The following is a 24,691-nucleotide window of genomic DNA, read 5'->3' on the forward strand; positions in this document are numbered from 1 at the left end:
ATGCTCATCATTCATCTGAGTGTGAGCTGTATTGATGTCTAAGCAGTTTGATTGTTGATGTCTAGGAATTCCTATATGTGGAACATACAGCCAGCTTCTCATTCATGAACAAACGTGACTGAAGCAAGCTTTGTTGTGCTCGTGAATCATATCTCATATCTTCTCCCTTTCAGGAATTTAACATTCGCATCTGGCGATGGCGTACGCAATAATCCTCTGCTCCCCACGGCAGTCCATATTGAAGTCCAGGAGCCTCACCAAGCTAAAGCAGGACAAAAATCTGTCCCAAACACCGGAGCTTGAAGCCAAGAGAGGAACAGGGTCCTTCAAACTTCCTTCACAGAAGAAGAAAGAAAAATTTGAACAAAATTATATTTTACAGTAAAGGCCCAGTGCAGTCAAAATTATGTTTCCTGTGTTTTGTGTCATATAACAGCTGATGAAACTAAGACTGTAAAAGTATGAAACATATTTATCAGTGTTATTTCCTAATAGTTGCTGGTTTAAAATACAATCTACACAGGACCTTGTAATCAGCAAGTTTTGCATGGGTGGAGTTATAGCCTGCCTGGTGACATCACCAGGCAGCATAAGTTAATATACCAATTACAAAGAGTTCCAAACCTAGCTAGTTTTCAGGTTACATATAACTCCCACTAAGCCCCTCCAATTAGGTCCCTCACTCAGACCACTCCCAGACAGTCCTAAAACAAAATGTGCTGTTTTGCTAAAAAGCTATTTTGGATTATTTTTGACAATTTTATTGGAAAACTATTACAGTAAGGCACTTAATTGTTACGCAGAAATGATTTAATATTGAGATGAAAATGGCTGCATATGGACCAAAAAAATGTATGTCATAAGATAAGCTAGACCTTAAAAGAAACAAGGGTCATTTTAGGTCTGGAAAAATGTGAATATGAGTTTCCTTTGTTTTACTTTTTTTTTTACTGTGTTTGTGTGTAGCTGACATGAGTCGTGTTCATGGTTGATCATAGTCTCGTGATGGGGAAGCCCTGCCTGCGACTTTAAAAATCAGTGTCGGCCCATGGCCCTAAAGGGAGTTTCCTCTTGGTCTAATGGACATGATGGTGTTGTTGCTCTGCACCCTGTAGACACTTGTGTACTCCATACCCATGTTCTCCACCAGCTTACAGCACAGCTCCACGATCAGAGGGACAAACTGGGGGAGAGGGGAGAGAGAGGGGAGGGAGGGAGAGTGGAAGAGTGAAAGAGGGACAGTGACTTAAGGGATGGAAAGTTGCCAAAACACCGTTCTTCAAAACGCACACTGTGTTTTGATCCATCAGTGTGTCTCCCTCCAGGATGCAACAAATCTCGGCACATCTTAAAGGCCATCATTGGGACGACAGGCCTAAATACTGCACAGTACATCCATGTCTTACAGTAGCTGCACCGCTCTACACCAGACCTGGGTTCAATTAGTATCCATTTTCTTTCAAATACTTTCATCTTTTCGATTTCCTCTGTGGTGTCAGATGGGCAGGGTTTACACTTTGCACTTTTGAAACTATTCCATTGGTACCAGACAAGCTTAGTCAAGTGCACAAATACTAGTACTATTTACATACTACTATTTTATTTTACTTTTTTAATACTAGTAATACAATAGTATACTTTTAGTATTTACTAAAAGTATTTTCTAATAGTATTTACTATTAGTACTACTGTTGTCTCACGTTGCTATCCTCCCAAGTTCGTTCATTACTCGGCTATTGGTTTCCGAACTAATACTGTATGAGGAAGCCTGGACCAACCAGCTCTTTTTTTTCTCCCCAGGCCCTGACCCTCCAGGGCCGTCTGAAGTTCCTGCATGGCCAGAACTGCCATCTGGATGACGGCTGTAACGTGCCCCCCCAGCTGGCCCTGTTTGCCATCGCTACCCCCCTCCAACCTCCATCCATCCTGGAGATCAGGACCAAGAACATGATCTTCAGGACCAAACACAAGCTGGACTTCACCCCCATGGCCTGCGACGCCAAGTATGCCCACAATATTCAGTCTTACTTCACATTATGATGGAATGTTGTTAAAAGTTCCACCGGTTATAGCTGGTTGAATTAACGTCATTAGAACCCCTTTTAAAAAACGGAACTCGTGGTAATCTGTTTGTAATGATGTCATTTCAACCAGTTTTGCCTGCTGGGGTGTTGCTAGGGTGTTTGTTACTGTGAAGAGCAATTTCTTGTCATATGGCTATAATATGTTTTAAGTAGTGGTAATTCAAACATATTTTCATTGCCATTGATGTCCTATTGGATTATGGTCCTATTGGATTATGGTCTTAGAATAATAATTGTGTCTATATTCTGTCTCTAATAAAAACCAAAAAAGTGTTTTAAGTGAGAATAATCTGAAGCCGAAAAAGAAAGGAAATTCACGAGCACCACAATACCTATTCCGCCCATGCTCTACTAAGGTTTTCAAGCACACAGCTGTGCCCTACTTCAATAACTATGTTGGTATTGTACTTCAAACTATGTGTAGGCAGGATGAATAGGATTCAAACCTTCTCAAACAGTCTAATTCATACTCTTACAGGAGGTGCTTCCACGATAATGTGATTTGTACCACATGCAAGGTAAAGTATTTGATTCTTCACACTCCACAGTGAGAAGTTCTCATTACACTACCTTTTCCTGCATTTTTTATTAAATGAAAGCAAGCTTTGCTATAAATACTTACAAGACCATCAGGCTTTATTGAGCTGTTTTGTCTTGTAGTAATGTGGTGCATGCCTGTATTTCCTAAAACCTTTATTTTAGCAAAACATGTCATTGAAAAGAAAATATCATAATAACATCCTTTTTTGGTCAGTAGGTGCCCAACATAACAACAGGTGGTGTGTTGGACATAGTAGCTCAGATAGATAGAGCCTGTCTGCATGCCTGATTTCTGTAACCGTTAGCTTACCTGTGTAATATTGACATAAGCTCAGAACCAATTGTGTTTCAAACAAGTTATGTTTGTACTTGTATTTCTTTTTGCAATATATATGGTGAAGCAACAATAATACAAATTTACAATAGGCCTAGGTCTAAAAATACATACAGCCAAATGATACATAGTTTGAAGTACAATATCAACATAGATACTGTAGTAGATGAAAGCTGTGTGCTGGAAAACCTTGGAAGAGCATGGGTGCTCATGAATTTCCTTTCTTTTTTCGGCTTCAGACCAATGCCTATTCTCACTTAAAAAATATATATTTTTTATTTTATTTCCGTGTTTTTTACACCGGAAGGTGATTATGCAACATTATTATACAACATTATAATTAAGCAATAAGACCAGAGGGGGTGAGGTATATAGCCAATATACCACGGCTAAGGGCTGTTCTTTCCCACGACACAATGCGGAGTGCCTGGATACAGCCCTTAGCTGTGGTATATTGGTCATATACCACAAACCTCTGAGGTGCCTTATAGCTATTATAAACTGGTTACCAACGTAATTAGAAATGTAAAAATAAATGTTTTGTCATACACGTGGTATACGGCATTCAAGGCTCAAACCACCCAGTTTATAATACAGCATAACACATGCTCTCCTTGTGAACCCTCACAATGTCATGTGTTTTATTAATCGATTTATTGATAAGATCCCAGCTTACACTCCTACTGATCATTGCTCAAAGCAAATTGGCAAGAGCAAGGAAACAAAGATTGAAGCAAATATTTACTATGCGATTACACAATGTAGCTGGCTAGATGACTACAGGAGCGCAAAATATAGATGAGCTGTTCTCAATGGAAGGGTTCTGAAAAATGATTTCTTGCCAAGGCGAGGAGTGATTGTGAATATATCATAGTCATCCACCTCGGTGGAAACGACTTGGGACACATAAAGGAGACAGCCCTGGTGCGTCAGACACCAGCTGATTAGGAGGTAGTCATCTGAATGTTCCCATCACATCGGTGGTCTACTCTGTAATCACAAGGTGGAGGAGTTGGATTCCAGTGGGAGGAGGACATCAACAAGCGCATAGAGATGGCCCGGCGCTCTGTCAACCAGCTGGTGTTTGCATTTCTCCATGACAGGCGCATGCCCACAATTGGCCACTTTGCCATAAATCACTATGTCCTTGGGCATTACCGTAGGGCAGGGTTTCCCAAACGTGGTCCTGTGGCCCCCCTGGATGCAAGTTTTGGTTTTTGCCCTAGCACTACACAGCTAATTCAAATAATCAAAGCTTGATAATGAGTTGGTTATTTGAATCATCATTTCCGCACCATTGGTTAGAGCCTGTAACTAAGCATTTCACTGTAAGGTCTACACCTGTTGTATTTGGCGCACGTGACAAATAAACTTTGATTTGATATACATTAGACTAGGTTTGCTCATATACACTTCATATGACTGGCAGCATGGTGCAAGCCGCTGTGTTGTTGCCGAGCAACCAATCCAGTGTTAGAACTGTGAGTTTTGTAGCATTGTCAGCTACAAAAAGGTAGATGATCGTTGTTTCTTAACAGATGCAAATGTGCACGTGAGAGCGATACATTATACATTTAATAAAAACTGCTGCACCTACAAACTTAGTCAATCCGGTGTTTTTTAAGCCCAATAGTCACTTTATGGACTCTTTAGTCTTGTTTTAATCCAGTGTCTAGAACTTGAGCTAGGTAGTTGCAATAAATACTTTTGCTAACTAAATCAATTGCTAACTGCCCTATAAAAGAATCTGCAGTTTAAAAATCTGGTATGTGGTTCTCGGTAACGGACGAAAGACTCATGACGAGAGGCGGATGAGTGTGTTGTGTACCTACAAGTTGATTTGGGATTTTCATTGAGATTGGTGTCATATTGGCTTACATATCTTTAACACTGAGCTTCAACCAATGCCTATAATAGACAACTATCGTCTCGTCTATAATAATGGTGTTTTTGTGAATCTTATTGCATTGCAGGGGGAAGATCGTGCTGGGCTACACTGAGGCTGAGCTCCGGGTTCGAGGCTCTGGATACCAGTTTATCCATGCAGCTGATATGCTCTACTGTGCTGAGAACCACGTCCGCAGTAAGGCTTTTACTATGATGTCTCTACCTTTAATAATAATAATGGAATATTCCAAATAACATTGGTTTAGAACAGTAACTTGACAATTAAACTTGATGTACACTACATGGCCAAAAGTATGCTCGTCGAACATCTCATTCCAATATCATGGGCATTAATATAGACTTGGTCCCCCCTTTGCTACTATAACAGCCTCCACTGTTCTGGGAAGCTTTTCCAGTAGATGTTGCAACATTGTTGCAGGGACTTGCTTCCATTCAGCCACAAGAGCATTAGTGAGGTCGGCACTGATCAGTCGGCGTTCCAATTCATCCCAAAGATGGATTTGAGTTCAGAGCTATGTGCAGGCCAGTCAAGTTCTTCCACATCGATCTCAACAAACCATTTCTGTATGGACCTCTCTTTGTGCACGGGGGCATTGTCATGCTGAAACAGGAAACTTTTGAGAAACATCACAGCACAGTTGAAAATATATGGCAAATCAAAAATGGATGGTGTTAATTTTTAGGGAGAGGGGGCAGTATTCAGAAGTTTGGATGACTGAGGTGCTCAAAGTAAACTGCCCGTGACTCAGGCCCAGAAGCTGTATGCATATATGCATATGCTTGGTAGTATTGGATAGAAAACACTCTAAAGTTTCCAAAATTGTTAAAATAATGTCTGTGAGTATAACAGAACTGATATGGCAGGCGACAACCTGAGAAAAATCCATCCAGGAAGTGGGATCTTTTTGATGTGGGTGCTTTACAATTGAATGCTATACAGTATGTAATGGGTTAGGACCCAGATTGCAGTTGCTATGGCTTCCAATAGATGTCAACAGTCTTTAGACATTGTTTCAGGCTTGTTTTCTGAAAAATTAGGAAGAATGAGACCTTTTGGTCAGTGGACTGAGGAAGTATCCAGAGCTGGTTTCGGCGCGTGACCGAGTGCGCACCTTTCGTTGTTTTTCCTTTCTATTGAATACGCTATTGAATACGCTAAAGGTAAGTGATTCATTTTATAAATTTGTATTTCTGACTTTCGTGACTCCTCTACTTGGCTGGAAAATGTTTGTATGCTTTTGTAAGCAGGGCACTGTCCTCAGATAATCGCATGGTATGCTTTCGCCGTAAAGCCTTTTTGAAATCTGACACAGCGGCTGGATTAACAAGAAGTTAATCTTTAAGCCGATGTATAACACTTGTATTTTTATGAAAGTTTATTATGACTATTTCTGTATTTTGAATTTGGCGCTCTGTTGTTTCACCGGATGTTGTCGAGGTGGGTCGCTAGCGGAACGCCTTTCCCTAAAAAGTTTTAAGAGACAGATGGGAGGGGTTGAGTGGAGCTGAAGGGTGGGATTAATAACAACAAGATAACTCATGTCAAATATACTGTGTCCGTAAAATGTGTATAGGTTCAGAACTTTTGTGAAACAGCACAGTTAAAAATATATATCAAAATAGAAATCAAACTGGATGAGCTTCAGCGATAGATGGGAGTGGTTGATGGTAGCTGAAGGATGGGATTGAAAACAAAAAAAAATAACTATTATAAAATACATTGTGTCTGTAAAATGTACAGTACCAGTCCAAAGTTTGGACACACCTACTCATTCAAGGGTTTTTCTTTATTTTTACTATTTTCTACATTGTAGAAAAATAGTGAAAACATCAACACTATGAAATAACACATATGGAATTATGTAGTAACCATAAAAGTGTTACCCAAATCAAAATATATTTTATATTTGAGATTCTTCAAAGGTGAGTAAGAATATTTTGAAGATAAATACACAACGCAGAGGATGAGAGGACTAAAAACTAGAGTACTAATGGTATTTGGCCCAGTTGTATTTCAAGAACTTCTGATTGGTCAAACCCAGGCTAGGGTGGGGGGTTATAAATGGCATCCTGTCCTTTGTTCTGTGGAGAAAAGCTGAGGACAGGGGAGACTGAACATTTACCTCCCAGCATAACATCTATGGTATGTCCTTCTCTAATAAACCTAAATTTCTCCCCCGATTTGCTTTGGAGTTTGTGTTATTGAAGAATAACATAAATTGCTAACAGTAGCAACCCTTTGCCTTGATGACAGCTTTAAACACTCTTGTCATTCTCTCAACCAGCTTCACCTGGAATGCTTTTCCAGCAGTCTTGAAGGAGTTCCCACATATGCTGAGCACTTGTTGGCTGCTTTTCCTTCACTCTGCGGTCCAACTTATCCCAAACCATCTCAATTGGCTTGAGGTCGGGTGATTGTGGAGGCCAGGTCATCTGATGCAGCACTCCATCACTCTCCATCTTGGTTAAATCGCCCTTACACAGCCTGGTGGTGTGTTGGGTCATTGTCCTGTTGAAAAAAAAAATGATAGTCCCACTAAGCGCAAACCAGATGGGATGGCATATCACTGCAGAATGCTGTGGTAGCCATGCTGGTTGTGTGCCTTGAATTCTAAATAAATCATTGACAGTGTCACCAACATAGCACTGCCCACATCATCACATCTCCTCCTCCATACTTCACGGTGGGAACCACACATGCGGAAATCATCTATTCACCTACTCTGCGTCTCACAAAGACATGGCGGTTGGAACCAAAAATCTAAAATTTGGACTCATTAGACCAAAGGACAGATTTCCACCAGTCTAATGTCCATTGCTTGTGTTTCTTGACCTAAGCAAGTCTCTTCTTATTGGTGTCCTTAAGTAGTGGTTTCTTTGCAGCAATTAGACCATGAAGGCCTGATTCTCGCAGTCTCCTCTGAACAGATGAGATTGAGATGTGTCCGTTACTTGAACTCTGTGAAGCATTTATTTGGTCTGCAATTTCTGAGGCTGGTTTCTCTAATGAACTTATCCTCTGCAGCAGAGGTAACTCTGGGTCTAACTTTCCTGTGGCGGTCCTCATGAGAGCCAGTTTCATCATAGCGCTTGACAGTTTTTGCGACTGCACTTCAAGAAACATTTAAAGTTCTTGACATTTTTCAGATTGACTGACCTTCAAAGTAATGATGGACTGTCATTTCGCTTTGCTTATTTTAGCTGTTCTTGCCATAATATGGACTTGGTCTTTTACCAAATAGGACTATCTTCTCTATACCACACCTACCTTGTCACAACACAACTGATTGGCTCAAATGCATTAAGATGGAAAGAAATTCCACAAATTAACTTTTAACAAGGCACAGCTGTTAATTGAAATGCATTCCAGGTGACTAACTCATGAAGCTGGTTGAGAGAATGACAAGAGTGTGCAAAGCTGTCATTAAGGCAAAGGGTGGCTACTTTGAAGAATCTCAAATATAAAATATATTTAGATTTGTTTAACACTTTGTTTGTTTCTACATGATTCCATATTTCTTATTTCATAGTTTTGATGTCTTCACTATTATACTACAATGTAAAAATATAGAAAAACCCTTGAATGAGTAGGTGTGTCCAAACTTTTGACTGGTACTGTATATAGTATGAATAAGCTGGAAGTAGAAGCCTAGATGTTGTTGTCCAATAGTTTACTCCAATTAGGAGAGGGTAGTAGGGTTAGGGAAAATAAAAAATTAAAATCATTTAAAAAAATTCTTTAAAAAATAGATATTTGGGAATGAAAATCATGCAGACAATTAAATTGATGGAATCTACAATCTATCTGCAATATTAAAGCAGATCTACCCGCAAAATATTTTTGTTAAAATAAACAAACATGGAAAGGGCCTTCCCCAAACGGTGGAAGCACAGACTCGTCTAGAATGTAATTGTATGGATGTAGCGTTAAGATACGTTCTCCTGGCATCCGCCAAACACAGATTCGTCTGTCGGACTGCCAGATGGTGAAGCGTGATTCACCACTCCAGAGAACGTGTTTCCACTTTTATTTTTATTTCACTTTTATTTAACCAGGTAGGCTAGTTGAGAACAAGTTCTCATTTACAACTCCAACATGGCAAGATAAAGCAAAGCAGTTCGACACATACAACAACACAGAGTTACACATTGAATAAACAAACATACAGTAGAAAAAATATAAAAATATAAAAATAAGTATATATACAGTGTGTGCAAATGAGGTAAGATAAGGGCGTTAAGGCAATAAAATAGGCTATAGTGGCGAGGTAATTACAATTTAGCAATCTAACACTGGAGTGATAGATGTGCAGAAGATGAATGTGCAAGTAGAGATACTGGGGTGCAAAGAAGCAAGATAAATAAATTAATACAGTATGGGGATGCGGTAGTTGGATGGGCTATTTACAGATGGGCTATGTACATGTGCAATGATCTGTGAGCTGCTCTGACAGCTGGTGCTTGAAGTTAGTGAGGGAGATGAGTATCCAGCTTCAGCGATTTTTGCAGTTCGTTCCAGGCATTGGCAGCAGAGAACTGGAAGGAAAGGCGGCCAAAGGAGGAATTGGCTTTGGGGGTGACCAGTGAAATATACCTGCTGGAGCACGTACTGCGGCTGGGTGCTGCTATTGTGACCAGTGAACTGAGATAAGGCGGGTCTTTACCTAGCAACGACTTGTAGATGACCTGGAGCTAGTGGGTTTGGCGACGAGAATGAAGCGAGGGCCAGCCAACGAGAGCATACAGGTTGCAGTGGTGGGTAGTATATGGGGCTTTGGTGACATAACGGATGGCACTGTGATAGACTGCATCCAATTTGTTGAGTAGAGTGTTGGAGGCTATTTTGTAAATGACATCGCCGAAGTCGAGGATGGGTAGGATGGTCAGTTTTACGAGGGTATGTTTGGCAGCATGAGTGAAGGATGCTTTGTGTCACGTCCTGACCAGCAGAGGGTGTTGTTGTGTAGTTTTGGTCAGGACGTCAGGAGTATGTCTGTGTATGTGTGTTCTGGGTGTTGTATTTCTATGTGGGTCTGTGGGGCTCCCGATCAGGGAGCATGCATTTAGTTTTACTTGCATTTAAGAGCAGTTGGAGGCCACGGAAGGAGAGTTGTATGGCATTGAGCTTGTCTGGAGGTTAGTTAGCAGTGTCCAAAGAAGGGACAGAAGTATACAGAATGGTGTCGTCTGCGTAGAGGTGGATCAGAGAATCACCAGCAGCAAGAGCGACTTCATTGATGTATACAGAGAAGAGAGTCGGCCCGAGAATTGAACCCTGTGGCACCCCCATAGAGACTGCCAGAGGTCCAGACAACAGGCCCTCCGATTTGACACACTGAACTCTATCAGAGAAGTAGTTGGTGAACCAGGCGAGGCAGTCATTTGAGAAACCAAGGCTGTTGAGTCTGCCGATAAGAATGTGGTGATTGACAGAGACGAAAGCCTTGGCCAGGTCGATGAATACGGCTGCACAGTATTGTCTCTTATCGATGGCAGTTATGATATCGTTTAGGACCATGACCATGGCAGAGGTGCACCCATGACCAGCTCGGAAGCCAGATTGCATAGCGGAGAAGGTACGGTGGGATTCGAAACGGTCGGTGATCTGTTTGTTAACTTGGCTTTTGAAGACCTTGGAAAGGCAGGGTAGGATAGATATAGGTCTGTAGCAGTTTGGGTCTAGAGTGTCTCCCCCTTTTGAAGAGGGGGATGACCGTGGCAGCTTTCCAATCTTTGGGGATCTCAGACGATACGAAAGAGAGGTTGAACAGGCTAGTAATAGGGGTTGCAACAATTTCGGCAGATCATTTTATAAAGAGAGGATCCAGATTGTCTAGCCCGGGTGATTTGTAGGGGTCCAGATTTTGCAGCTCCGGTGTCCAATGGCAGTGAGCTTTACAACACTCCAGCCGACGCTTGGCATTGCGCATGGTGATCTTAGGCTTGTGTGCGGCTGCTCGGCCATGGAAACCCATTTCATGAAGCTCCCGACGAACAGTTCAGTGCTGAAGTTGCTTCCAGAGGCCGTTTGGAACTCGGTAGTGAGTGTTGCAACCGAGGACAGATGATTTTTACGCCAGTCCCATCATTCCTATCAGCTTGTGTGGCCTACCACTTTGCGGCTGAGCCGTTGTTGTCCCTAGACCTTTCCACTTCACAATAGCAGCACTTACAGTTGACCGGGGCAGCTCAAGCAGGGCAGAAATTTGACGAACTGACTTGGAAAGGTGGCATCCTATGACGGTGCCATGTTGAAAGTCACTGAGCTCTTCAATACGGAACATTCTACTGCCAATGTTTGTCTATGGAGATTGCATGGCTATGTGTTCGATTTTATACACCTCTCAGCAATGGGTGTGGCTGAAAATGCCAAATCCACTTATTTGAATGGGTGTCCACATACTTATGTAATATATATTTGTGGGGCGGCAGGTAGCCTAGTGGTTAGAGCATTGGACTTGTAACCGAAATGTTGCAAGATTTCATCCCCGAGCTGACAAGATAAAAATCTGTCGTTCTACCCCTGAACAAGGTAGTTCACCCACTGTTCCTAGGCTGTCATTGAAAATAAGAATTTGTTCTTAAAACTGACTTGCCTAGTTAAATAAAGGTAAAAAAATAAAATATTAGTACTACATAGAGCTATCTAATTATATTTATGTGCAGTAAGCTAACTACATGTGGGTTAGAAATATTATCTCAGAGGCAGACTGACACCACACTCTCTCCTCTGTTGTTTGCTGACAGAGAGCGAGAGAGAGAGAACAATCGTTCAGCAGTAATAGTGTCCTACTTACAGTAGCATGTAAACACAATGACCCTGTTCTAACCATGGAACATTAAGCATCAGCATCACTGCTCTTCACACACTCCATACTGCTCTTTACAGCTCAGTGGTTGATGTTTACAATATCACTTCCCCTTCCATCTCTCTGAGTTTATAGTACATAACAAATCGAGTACTCTGACTATGAGTTTAAATACTGACTGGAGGGGGCAATTTTCCTAATGAAAGTGTTAAAATATGCTAGTGAGCTCAAAGACAAGCCTGATGTTATTCATATTATTGTTATCGGTCAATATCACTCCCCCAACTTTCTGACTCTTGAGTTTAAATGCCCAAGGGGACAATTTGCCTAATGAAAGTGTTAAAATAATCTAGTGAGTGCAAAGACAAGCATGATGTTACTAATATCAACAACAACAATCCAGTCTTCATTGTTGGACAGATAGTTATTTCAGTACAATATATGCTGCCTTTTCAAACTTTTGATTCACAACCTTTCATTGCTTTTAGAAAGTAGTCCAGGGTAGTAGGTCGGTGTGTCTAAAAGACATGTAGGCTGAGCTTTGATTGGCAAACTGTCAGAGAGTTAGTGGAAGTCTCTGGTTGTGTCCTAATAGTCTCTCCTTTCTCCCAAAGTGTACACGTGTTCACTTCCCTTCATGGATTTGAAAGGAAATGACTGGTATATTAAACTCCCTCTAGCCCATGCCTACACCAATCCAATGCTTTTACATTTGTTGAGAGTAGTGAACCAGTGCACACTTCAGGAGGGAGGAGGGATTATTGGGACAAACCATATAGACGGCGTTGGCCGACAAACGTCACAAAAATGGTGCGCGCGCATCGATGTGGCCGGAAGCCGTGCATTTTTAAGATTATGAGCGGTCAGATAACTAGCAACAATGGCTTAAAGCTGCCTTGTGGGGAACCGTAGGTGGCTTGTTTCCGCTAGTTTTATCTTGTTGTTGATACCATGTCTTGTTATGAGGTGTTTTGACAGATTTCATGTCAATTCTAATATGGCAAAAATTCACTAGCAAGCTAACCAGCAACTCTAATGATGTATTTGAGAAACAGGTGCTCATTGTGCAAATTAATTAATGTTTTTAATTAACATTTGGAAACCAAATATAGTTTACAAGCCGACCCCGTCTGTTTTGCCCCATAGTTGCACACTCAACGTTTTTGTTGCTAAACAACCAACCCGTCTATGTGTCTCTGTGTGACACGTGGTTGGTTCGAGTGGAGAATATGTTTACACATAATCCAGATTATGGAGGAGATTGTGCAAAACCCAGAGCAGAGCAGAGTAGAGCAGAGTACCGGTGAACAGAGCAGAGTGGTGAACTGGGGCCACATATCCATATCAGGAATGGAATAAAGATCCAAAGTCCACCAGTGTCCACTGAAAGTGACACAAGAGTTTCAGTATTACTGCAGGGGAACACATTGGGTGTAAATCTGCAGTGTCTGCAAATCGCTTTACTGCACGCCTCTCTTTAGAACAATGGGTCTATAGTGCCTCACACCTGCGTCCCTTCACCACGATGAACCTACTCCGGAAAGCTGTACAGTTGAGACGTGCTCTACTCCACAACACGCCTTGCAAAGCCAACAATAGGTCAAATGGGTGAAGGATCGAGGAATGTGTGTGTGTGTGTGTGTGTGTGTGTGTGTGTGTGTGTGTGTGTGTGTGTGTGTGTGTGCGTGCGTGCGTGCGTGCGTGCGTGTACATTTAGAGGTGTGATGGTGCATGCGTGCATAGGTGTATGTACACTCGCATGCAAACAGCATATTTCGTCAGACTTGCTTTTGTAAGCGTCATGAGTGTGTAGGGATTGGTTCCATGCATGGGTGCACATATGCACTGTGTTGCCTATGTGCATAATAGCCTATGTTCAGTTATGACCATACAATCATTGGTTCTGATACATCCCCCTGACTCAGTGTCTTATGTGATTCCAGTGATCAAGACAGGAGAGAGCGGGCTGACGGTGTTCAGACTGCTCACTAAGGATAACCGCTGGAGGTGGGTCCAAGCCAACGCCAGACTGGTCTACAAGAACGGCAAGCCTGACTACATTATCGCCACCCAGAGGCCCCTGGTGTAAGTGCAGCTTTAGCCTCTCCCCCTCTCCATAACCCAATGATGTTTTGAATACATTTTTAACCCTAAACACTTTTCTGAGTGTTAAATGTAACACTAGAGTTGATTTAGCACTGGAGATTTTGCTGTGTCTGTTTGTATGAAGGATTTCAATAAGGTGAATGTAATATGTAATCCTAAACAGTCAGAGCTCTTTAGTCCATAGTGTTAGGGGCTTTTGTCCATATAGTCGTCCATAGTAGTCCATAGTAGTCCCTAGTGTTTTGGTAAGCTATGCCTCGTCCTGCTCTTGTTCCCAGTTAGTAAGAGGGAGGACAGTAGATTGGATTTCATCACATTAATAAAATTCTCACGACGCCAACTATATGAAGAAAAAAAATGTAATTCACAGGAAATGTTTACTTTTTTAATGTGGGGCTTTGACAGTCAATCATTTAAATAATGTATCTTATCTCACCACCACTAATGAGATGGGTGTTCTTGATCCATGTTGTGTCGGAGCGTCTCAAAGTCAGGGGGCGTGGTCAACAGTGTGTACCGCATCTCCTGTCACATCCAACCTGGATCGATATGCAGATGATATGCATATACTTTTAATGCAGATGAGAGCACTGAATCAGCGTACCATGAGTTTTAATGCTCTGAGGGAGACTGCATTGTATTCCCTTTGAGTCAAGAACCAAAACTTCTCCATAGTGACTTGCGAATGCATTGTCTCCAGCTTTCGGTCACATGGCAGCTCGATCAGCTGTTCAATTTCACTTCCCGGCATGTCAACTGAACCAGGATCACACAGATTTCGCTGATTCGTTCACTTATCCATATAATTTGTTTCCCCTGCATGCTTGTGTTCAATTCGTTCAGTTCCCCAAATATGTCTGTTACATAGGCAAGGAGACACATTTTCTTTTCATTACACAGAAAGTCAACAAAGTTTGTAATTTAAATCCATTGCGAATGACAACAGTTCCTCTCTCAATTCGAAAACATCTTTCCAACACTCCCCCTCAATAACCACCAAGCTTCGGTGTGAAATACAATATTGTCATGCTCTGATCCCATATCCCCAAATAGTTTTGTGAACAGGTGTGCGCAATGTAGTTTACAATGTTCTACGCTCAGCTCTTTTGCCGCCAGTTGCTCTCGGTGTATTCAATATAGCTCAGTGGGTGTTGTCACGCCCTGGTCTTGTGATTGTCTCCACCCCCTCCAGGTGTCGCTTATTATCCCTGGTGTATATATCCCTGTGTTTCCTGTCTCTCTGGGCCAGTTCGTCTTGTTTGTTTTTCAAGTCAACCAGCGTGTTTTCCCGTACTCCTGCTTCTATTCTCTTTTGCTATTCCTCCCGGTCTTGACCCTTGCCTGTCCTGTCTCTGAGCCCGCCTGCCTGACCACTCTGCCTGTCCCCAACTCTGAGCCTGCCGGCCGACCTATACCTCTGCCTCCCTCTGGATTACCGACCTCTGCCTGCCTTGACCTGTCTTCTGCTTGCCTCTGTTGGAACATTAAATATTGTTACTTTGACAGTCTGCATCTGGGTCTTACTTTGATTCCTGATAGTACGAACTGGCCATGACAGACCCAGCAGACTTGGACCAGCTCCGCCACGCTGGCTCCCTGCAGGGAGCCACCATTGGGAGGCATGAGGAGCTACTACAGGACCTTTTGGAAGGGCTTCATTCCCTGACAGAACACCACGACCAGGGGTTTAAGGCTACTATGGAGCAAATCAGGCAGTTAGCTCATAGGCAGCTTGCCACCTCTGAGAACCCCCAACCACCCAGTAACTTTTTCCCTATTAGTGGTGAGTTTGTACAGCCTACCCCGGCTCCCCGAGAACCCCGCTTACCTCCCCCGGAGCGCTATGATGGAGATTGCAGAACCTGCCGGGCCTTTCTCTCCCAGTGCTCCCTCATTTTCGAGCTGCAGCCTTCTTTGTTCCCCTCGGACCGCTCGAAGATAGCGTACATTATTACGCTGATGTCCGAGAGGGCACTCGCCTGGGCCGAGAGGGCACTCGCCTGGGCCACGGCGTTGTGGGAGCAACAATCCGCCGTCTGCCTCAGTCTGGAGGTATTGATGGCGGAGGTGAGAAAGGTGTTCGAGGCTCCGTGTCCAGGAGAGAGGCTGCCCGGAAGTTACTCCAGCTTCGGCAGGACACCCTCAGTGTGGCAGACTATGCGGCGGAGTTCCGCACGCTAGCAGCGGAGGGTACCTGGAACCCAGAAGCGCTGTTCGACACATCCTGCATGGATTATCGGAAGAGGTAAAGGATGAGCTTGAAGGGAGAAGAGGTCTGATTGCGGTCCCAATTGCTCACTTAGGGATCCCACCTTGCAGCTGATAAACTCCGGAAGTCCCTGGCGTCTACGTCCCCAAGAGGATCCGAGCTTACCCGAGTCCCTTCAAGGGCCTCAGGAGATGCCGATTTACCTCTTCCCAAGCTGATGCAGCTCGGCAGGGCTAGGCTGCCTTCAGCCAAACGCGCACACAGATTTAACAGCCAGAGTTGTCTGCATTGCGATACTGTCGGTCATTGTGTCTACCTGTCCCTTCAAGTGACCCAGCTCATTCGTTGGAGTGAGTAGTCTGGTGGGTCTTAATTGTTCTTCTCCCCTTACTTGCCCCCCTCTCCATGCCACCCTGCTGTGGGGTGACCAGTTCAACTCTCTCCAGGTACTCATCGACTCCAGGACCGACGTCAACCCCTCTCCATTTGCATGGGTGTTAGAGGTCTGGATGGGCGCTCTGTAGGCAGGGTCACCCACCAGACCCCCCCCCCCGTCAACCTACGAGTGTCAGGGAACCACAGCGAGACGACCATATTCCTGCTGGTTGAGTCTCTGCAGGTTCCCATACTATTGAGATTATCTTGGCTCCAGCGACACAATCCCTCCATTGACTGGGCTACTGGTGCAATCATGGGCTGGAGCCTGTACTGCCACACTCATTGCCTAAAGTCAAGTCTGCCTGCCCTGGAACGTCTTCCCGGGGGCTTGGAAATTGCCCCAGACCTCTCCGCCAGCTCCGCAGAGTACCAGGACCTCCAGGAGGGGTTCAGTAAAGCCCAGGCCACTTCACTTCTGCAGCACCGACCTGCATCCAAGAAGGTCAAGTCTGAGGCACTGGCACGTCGCTATAGGGCCGCAGCTACACCCTCGGAAGCCGAGACCTGTCCCCCCCGCTCCAAGATCATTAGCCCCTCTGCTGTTCGTCCTCTGTTGCCCTGTACCCTCCGTATTTTTCCTACCTTTTCTGTGTCTAGAGTCAAAACCATGTCTGACTGCCCCTTGTTTTCTGTTTGTAGGCCCATCCCTCCCCCTGTGTCATCGATGGCCAGCCAGCGTACACGGTGAGACGCCTCCTGAGGGTTTGACCACGGGGCAGGGGTTTCCAGTACCTGGTTGACTGAGAGGGTTATGGCCCAGAGGAGAGGTGCTGGGTTCCCGCTAAAGACATCTTGGACCCGGCCCTCATTTCCGACTTTCACCGCCGGCACCCCAGTCAACCAGGTATCCGCCCAGGTGGAATGCCAGGTGGCGTCCCTTGACGGGGGGATGGGGGGGGGGTACTGTCACGCCCTGATCTGTTTCACCTGTCTTGTGATTGTCTCCATCCCCTCCAGGTGTCGCTTATTATCCCTGGTGTATATATCCCTGTGTTTTCTGTCTCTCTGGGCCAGTTCGTCTTGTATGTTTTTCAAGTCAACCAGCGTGTTTTCCCGCACTCCTGCTTCTACTCTCTTTTGCTATTCCTCCCGGTCTTGACCCTTGCCTGTCCTGTCTCTGAGCCCGCCTGCCTGACCACTCTGCCTGACCCTGAGCCTGTCCGCCGACCTGTACCTCTGCCTGTCTTCTGCTTGCCTCTGTTGGAACATTAAACATTGTTACTTCGACAGTCTGCATCTGGGTCTTACCTTGATTCCTGATAGGTGTATCATAAAATGCGTCCATTTGTCAGAGGGAGACACATTCATAACTAAAGTGCAGAGGCCTGCCCACCGTCCCATGATAGATGGAGCCCCATCTGTGCAAAAGCCCACCATTCGATCCCATGGAATCTGTTTTTCAGCACATTGAACGTCCACTGTGCCATATCATGCTTGGGATTCGTGAGACAACAATATGCCCTCGTGAATAGCATCCCCCGACATGCAGCGAACCAAAGTCAATGCATGGCCATCTCGGCCTGCACAGCTAACATCTATTTGGAGAGCATAAGGTGGGGAGTTATTGAGTCGTTCAGTCAGTTTCCTCTTGATTGCTTGCTAATCTTAGTTTCAGTGTTATCTGACAAAGGTATTGATGTGAGTTTCTGTGTCTCCCCACACATTGTTTTCCCCATATCAATTGCAGCCGGTAATGTCAGTCTCTGCAATAGTGTGTGGTTTCATAGCGTAGCAGGCTTAGCCATTCACCGTGGAAATGATTCAACTGCAACCGTCAAGAGCAGCCTTTTCGCACGATCTAAGGGCGCTCTGTCGTTGAATTTTAACTTTTAGATTTGAATCGTTTTCATTTTGATTTTTAAAGTTAACCACATTACAATGATTTTGAGAGACAAAGAAGATATGTGGTTTTTTTTGTTTTCTTTACCAGGATTTTGGAAATTGTCCCACAACCCCATTTTCATATCAGGCAACCCAACATGGGTTACGACCCCTAGTTTGGGAACCGCTGCTGCACACTGTTAAAATGAAGCTGCTACCAACTTTAAGGACACAAAACCTTAACTTTGCTGGAGTTTTATCCTAAACAGAAAGTGTGTTCTGATTGGTTCTCTCCATCCTCTCGTACCCAGGGAAGAGGAGGGAGGAGAGCACCTGAGGAAGCGTTCCATGCACCTCCCCTTCACCTTCGCCACGGGCGAGGCCCTTCTCTACCAGAGTAGCTACCCCATCCACGGCCTCACCGACTCACTCCAGACTAAAGGCAAGACCAAGTCCAAGAAGGGCAAGCTGGACAAGAACTCGTCGAAGGATCACGGTGGACTGGACCCCAGCTCCCTGCTTGGGGCATTGATGAGGCAGGATGAGTCCGTGTACGTGTGCCAACCAGCCGTCGAGCCCAAGATGTCCTTCCACAGTAGTCTGTTTAGTGAGCGAGGTGAGGGGGAAGGGCAGAGCTGTGGAGGCTATAGCGGTGGCCTTCTGGGTGGGGGTGTGGGAAAGAGCTGGAGCTCCTTGCCAAACGGTGTCACCACCACCACCTCCACTGGCCCCAACGGGGAGCCTCCATCCAGCTTCGACCCACTGCTCGCCACCCTGGACTCACTATCTCTGGAGGGGGACGAGACATGCTCTAACAGGTGATTGTATATTTGTATGTATTGTGTATATAATATTATATATAAGTATTTTCCAATTTAATTGAGTGTAAAGTCCCTTTGGACTGCACAATGTACAGCCAGTCTTGCCTACGCTTTCCATTCTTTTGCCCTTCTGTTTTTAATTCCAATATTTTTTTATGTATGCATTGTTGTACTCCCATGGCTGAGGAAAGTCTATATGTATTTTGAATTTGTCAAATAAAATAAATGTCTTCATATCAGCGAGCTGTTCTCTGCTCTGGAGAACCTGGGTCTGAACGCAGAGGATCTGGAGCTACTGCTGCTGGATGAGAGGATGATCAGAGTGGAGATGGATCCAGACTACATCCCCTCGCTCAACGACCTGCTCACCAACAACGAGATCCTCTCCTACATCCACGACACGCTGGAGAACAAGACCGAGGAGGACCAGGGTCGGGACAGTCACGTGTCCATACCACCATCCTCAACCACAACCCATCCCCCTGGCCCTATCCTTAATTCTACCCTTATCCCTAACTCTTATAACCAAGCCACCCCCATTATACATATCTCTACCCTCCACCCCCAGGCTACTAACCCTCCTGTCCCCCAACCCACATTACCCCCTCACAGACTACCAAAGCAGCCACCCATACTGCAGCTCTCCCAGCAGATGCAGCAGCACCTCAACTTAGTAAAGCCCGTTCTGGCAAAATACCCCTGGCCCCCGACACAAACGGACGTCCCCACGCCAAGCCAGCCAGATACACTGCAGCACACAAACTCACTAACCGTGGTCCATAATGGTCACTGGCTTCCCCAGCAGCAGCATATGCATGCGGGGCTGGACGACCACTGCCACAGCATTCACCCCCTGGTCAACGGTAAGACATCCCAGCTGGGGCCTCAAGGGGCCGGGCAGCTCAAACACCACCAGCACCAGAACATCATCCATCTTCAGAGCCAGTGGCAGCAGCAGAACCAGCACCTACAGGTCCAGCTTCAGTCTCAGTGCCATTTCAGACAGCAGAAGGCTACTAGCAACAGCAGTGTCACTCTCAATGGCGTGCACCCTGATCCCGATTGGCAGAGGTACGGCTACGACGACCAGTTGGGACTGACAGCTAATGGAGCTAACGGAGCCTGCACCATCTCCTATACCAACGGGCGCGCGGACACCCTCTCACACGCTACAGAAGGTGAGGTCAATCGCGCGGATTACGGTATGGGTGCTTCGACTACCGTGGACATGGTCATGAACTGGGGTACGGTAGGGGGCACAGGTCACTACCAAGGACAAGGAGGGGTGACTGCTACCCCTTCAGACCATCTGGAGCATCACAAACAACATTATCCACAGGTCCCATCCACCTACTTTCACCGCCAGTACCCCACCACACAGAACTCCTTAGATTACATCCTGGGGCTATCACAGCCTCAACACACCACGCCTTCTCTGGACGCCTACGGCATTTTGAATAGCCCCGCTTCCCAAGATGCCACTCACTGCAAGGTAAGAGTCAAAGAATAAAGCAAGATGCTCATAGATAGATAATAAACCTAATGTCTTTTTCTTGTGTAACATTTGGTGAATCTCTATGACTGTATGTTTGTGGGACTGTCTTGTTAATGGTCACTGACATCCCAGCATTAGGAGCGCTATTTCTATGTCATGAAAGCGATGGTTCTCTGTAAAGGCACTGATATAGCATGGGAAGCCCAGCCTCGGGCTTGTTTTGGCTGCTGCTTTACAGTTCAATGTAAGATAAATTGATGTGAACAAACATGAAATGTAAACAGATGAGTGGAGAGCAAGGGTCACGGCGGTGGAGAATCTATTCATGGAGAGGAAAGTTGGTCTCCCATGGAGTGGGGTTGATCTTTGAGGATTGCGCCACAGTTAAGTCAACCGTTGAAGTGATTCCGTCAACTTGAGCATCGACTGCAGTAGGAATACCCTCTCCGACCAGGGTTGTTTCCTTGCAAGGTAGCACAACATAGCCTTGACCTGAATGCCTGGTCTGATCCTACCGCATTGTGATTGTGAAGAAAGCAGCTCTGGTCTGTACAACCACCTTACGATCTGTTCAGAGCTGATAATGTAAGCATGACTTCAGATCAGGGCACTGGAAGTGAACTAGTGTAGGCGTTAGAGAGAACAGTAGGCTATTCCACTTCCATGACTGCTGCTTCAGGGTGTTGCGTACATTACAGTACTGTACAGTTACAGTATCAAATCAAATGTATTTATATAGCCCTTCTTACATCAGCTGATATCTCAAAGTGCTGTACAGAAACCCAGCCTAAAACCCCAAACAGCAAGCAATGCAGGTGTAGAAGCACGGTATAGTATATGTTGTGTTCAGTAATGTAGGGTTCCAGCTCAGTTGAGTATTGAATGATGTTGCTTTAAGAGTGTATCACGCGCGGTGTGCATGCACGGATATGTGAGTGTCACACAGCTTTGAACCAGTTGCTAACATGTTGATCTGAAGTAAAGACGTTCAGTTTAATTGCACAACAAGCCTCCGTACATTTGGCGACGAAGATGAGATTAGGTCCCATCCACGCGTGCCTCTGTGCATTTGTAACTTTTTATACAGTACAGTAGTCTTGTCAGGGAGGGACACAATGGGCCCAGTCAGTCAAAACAAGGCCTCAGGGCAAGACAAACTGGACTATAGAACTCCGCTCATTAGTACAGCACACAGTCCATTCTGTATGCTGGACACCATCTTTCTCGCCTTGTTGTTTGTTGTTGTGCTGAATTAATGTTTCAAAAACCATGAAGGGTAACGAACGATAGAGTTGGTTGGTCTCTTTGTTGAGAGAGAAGAGCCGATGGTGAAGAACTGTAATGAATAGAACAAGGTTGAGTCCCACAGTGAGAGCTATAGCTCCCAGGCAGCGACCGCTAACCGGACCGGCGGCAATTCATGCCCCCATCCCGCTCCGCCTTTCCTGTATTTTCCTTCAGGGTCAGCGACCACGCCCCAGAGGAACATGGAGCCAAGCTGGCCAGTCAAGCATGAGCTGTCCTGACCTACAATTTGCCCATCGTCATTACCTAATACATAGAGGGGCAGAAGAATGTGTGGCAATGATGTGTGTATGCGCATGGGTGCGTGCCTACATGCGTGGTGTCTTATCCCACCACAGGGGGTGCTGTTTACCCCGGGGGGTGTTGCTGTGATTTGGGATTGAGTAGCATTAGAGATTAGTTGAGTTTGGCCTACCTTAACCTGGCTGGGTTTGTCCTGCTGCAGGTGCTCAGTGTCCTGCTGGCCTGCCCCTATGGGGGGCCTATATAAGGTGGCCCTATTAGGATTTCTACATGGATGATGCCTAGCTAATCCATTTAGGGCCCACTAAGCAGGATTACAATTAGGCCGATGGTAGGAACTGTCACAACAGACACTCTGTCCCCACACACAGGGGATTCCCTCATACAGGGAAGCCACAAAGTACATACTCACACCTATGGAGTATAGAGAGTGGAGCTCAGTGCGTGTACCAGTGTCAGTACTCTGATGGTTTGGCGGATATGCTACTTTTTGTAGTTAGCTAGTGTATTAGCAATTACTACAAGCTACAGTTAGCTCTGCTGTCCTGTCCACCCATCCTCTGCTGTCCACTGCCCAGAGTGTGTGTGTGTGTGCCCGCTCTGCACCACTCTGCTCTCTGGCTGACCTGACCTGCAGTAGTCCTTTCCTGCAGTCAAATGACCTAGTGTCCTCATGGGTCGAATGTTATTCATATTTTTCATAATAAACAATATTTCTAAAAACCCACAGAAAATCTGTTTTTATGTCAAACGGTTTTGTTATATTTCAGTCTTCTGTAATGTATATAAAGTGTAATATTAGGATGGAAACTCAAAATGTAATACAGTTCAACTCTATATCTGACATGATAAAGGTGTCTTCTTCTTTTTTTAAGCCCATAACCATGTATGTGAGGTTTATACTTCTGTTTCAAAGTAAATTTGTTTAAGACTACCAAGAAACACTCTGTGTGACCCTGATTCAGCCCACTGTGGTGAAAGGTTACGTGATTAGTGTCAATGACCTCAACATGTCACAGAACAGAGCCCAGTGTAGTGATTAGAGTTAGTTTGATTTTTTTGGGGGGGGAGAAGGGCGAGGTTGTGTCCTATCATATGCGTACAGCTCCAGTGATATTTTAATGTCGTTCTGTGTTTAGATGGAGAGCGGCTGCATCCTCAACAACACCAACGTGGCTTACACAGGGAGCTGTCTACTGCCCAATGTGAACGGCCAGACAGCCAGCGACAGTCTCCACCCCCAGCTCGACGCCCTACAGACCTTGCCCACCCTCCCAGACCCACAGACTACAGGCTTCTACCTCTGAGAGGGGGGACGGGGGAGGACGGGGGTGTGTGTGTGTGTGTGTGTGTGTGTGTGTGTGTGTGTGTGTGTGTGTGTGTGTGTGTGTGTGTGTGTGTGTGTGTATCAGTGCAAAGAGAGACCATTGAACCATTTTGTCAGGGGGCATAAAAAAATAAACAGAGAGGAGGAGGAGAAGCAAAAGAAGAAGAATTCAACTGAACCGTGGATGTTAGGACTTTCTATGTAACATTCTCTCCATTTCATTTGTGTACGACGGACTCAGGACTCCGGGAAAGAGCTCAGGATAGTGTCTCTCTGCACTCTGACAGTAGTTTCCCCACCGGCACACAGCTCAGGGGAAACCAAATGCATCTTCTCATGTTGTTACACATTTTTTTATGAAGGGTATGGTTGGTTGAGAGAGCGGCGATTTCTTCACCACTGTGAATTTCATTGTTTTTCTTTATGGGTGTACAAAATACAGTTTCCGACAAAGATTATTAACAAGACTGTGAGAAGGGACATTTTTGACCACTGCCAGAGCTACAGTACTGCGCTTCAGTACAGTATAACTTGTTAAAGGAGGGAAAGTGAATGTGGATATGGAAAGGATGGAGAAGGATTGATATGGAGATGAATATTCCTTATGAAGAATGATGAGACATATTGATTGATTGAAGGAGCTGGATGTCTGAAATGATTGTGAGGTAGATTACAAATGTTCTGTTCTGTGTGTTTATGTTTTGTTGCGTCGTCTGCCCATAGAGAGGAAGAGGAATTGATTCAGGCCTATCATTTTGGTTTTGGTGATCTACGTGTTGGTAAAATAGTATTTAGGTTGTCCTCTTACATGTTATTGAGATTGAATATGTGAAACAGATCCCACATTGTGGTCAAATGGTATCTAAATATGAAGAGGGAGAGCAGATCGGAGGAAGGGATGACCATTTTGGTGTTTGTTTATTTCCATGCTGCATTTTAGCCTGGAAGAAGTTTACGTTACCAGTACAATGATGTTGTGTATTTATTTCAATGGCACTCAAATCAACCGAAGCATTTTCTTCTTTTCTTGACTGGCTACAGTGTGAAATCACTCAGTAAATTAAGTTCCGGAATACAGCAGTAGATAGCTTAAATTCACTAAATTCAGAAGTAAACAAACAAATTCCAGATCCATCATTCCTCATTGAAAAGCTTTGAGAAAAATATAAATTTGGATTCAAGTTGATTTCCTGAATTGAAATGAAATTGAGCTAAACAAACTGTATTCGATGCCAAGAGGCAGAGTAACGG

General features: G+C 44.8%; 1 protein-coding gene across 3 annotated transcripts in view; it reads left to right on the forward strand.

Moving 5' to 3' along the window:
* Positions 1–24,307, forward strand: part of LOC115195978 (aryl hydrocarbon receptor) — an 84,318-nt gene extending 60,011 nt beyond the window's left edge. For 2 of the 3 annotated variants that reach the window (XM_029756385.1, XM_029756386.1), the window contains 6 exons: positions 1,801–2,003; positions 4,932–5,041; positions 13,619–13,760; positions 18,561–19,067; positions 19,311–20,562; positions 23,253–24,307. In XM_029756385.1, the coding sequence (XP_029612245.1) occupies positions 1,801–2,003; positions 4,932–5,041; positions 13,619–13,760; positions 18,561–19,067; positions 19,311–20,562; positions 23,253–23,420 (2,382 nt within the window). In that variant the 3' untranslated portion in view covers positions 23,421–24,307. Of the gene's footprint in view, positions 1–1,800; positions 2,004–4,931; positions 5,042–13,618; positions 13,761–17,067; positions 17,113–18,560; positions 19,068–19,310; positions 20,563–23,252 lie in introns of all 3 variants that reach the window. The other variant, XM_029756384.1, reaches the window with a different exon arrangement.
* The last annotated feature ends 384 nt before the right edge of the window (positions 24,308–24,691 follow it).

The sequence above is a fragment of the Salmo trutta genome, chromosome 6, assembly GCF_901001165.1.
Source record: "Salmo trutta chromosome 6, fSalTru1.1, whole genome shotgun sequence".
Classification (NCBI taxonomy): domain Eukaryota; kingdom Metazoa; phylum Chordata; class Actinopteri; order Salmoniformes; family Salmonidae; genus Salmo; species Salmo trutta.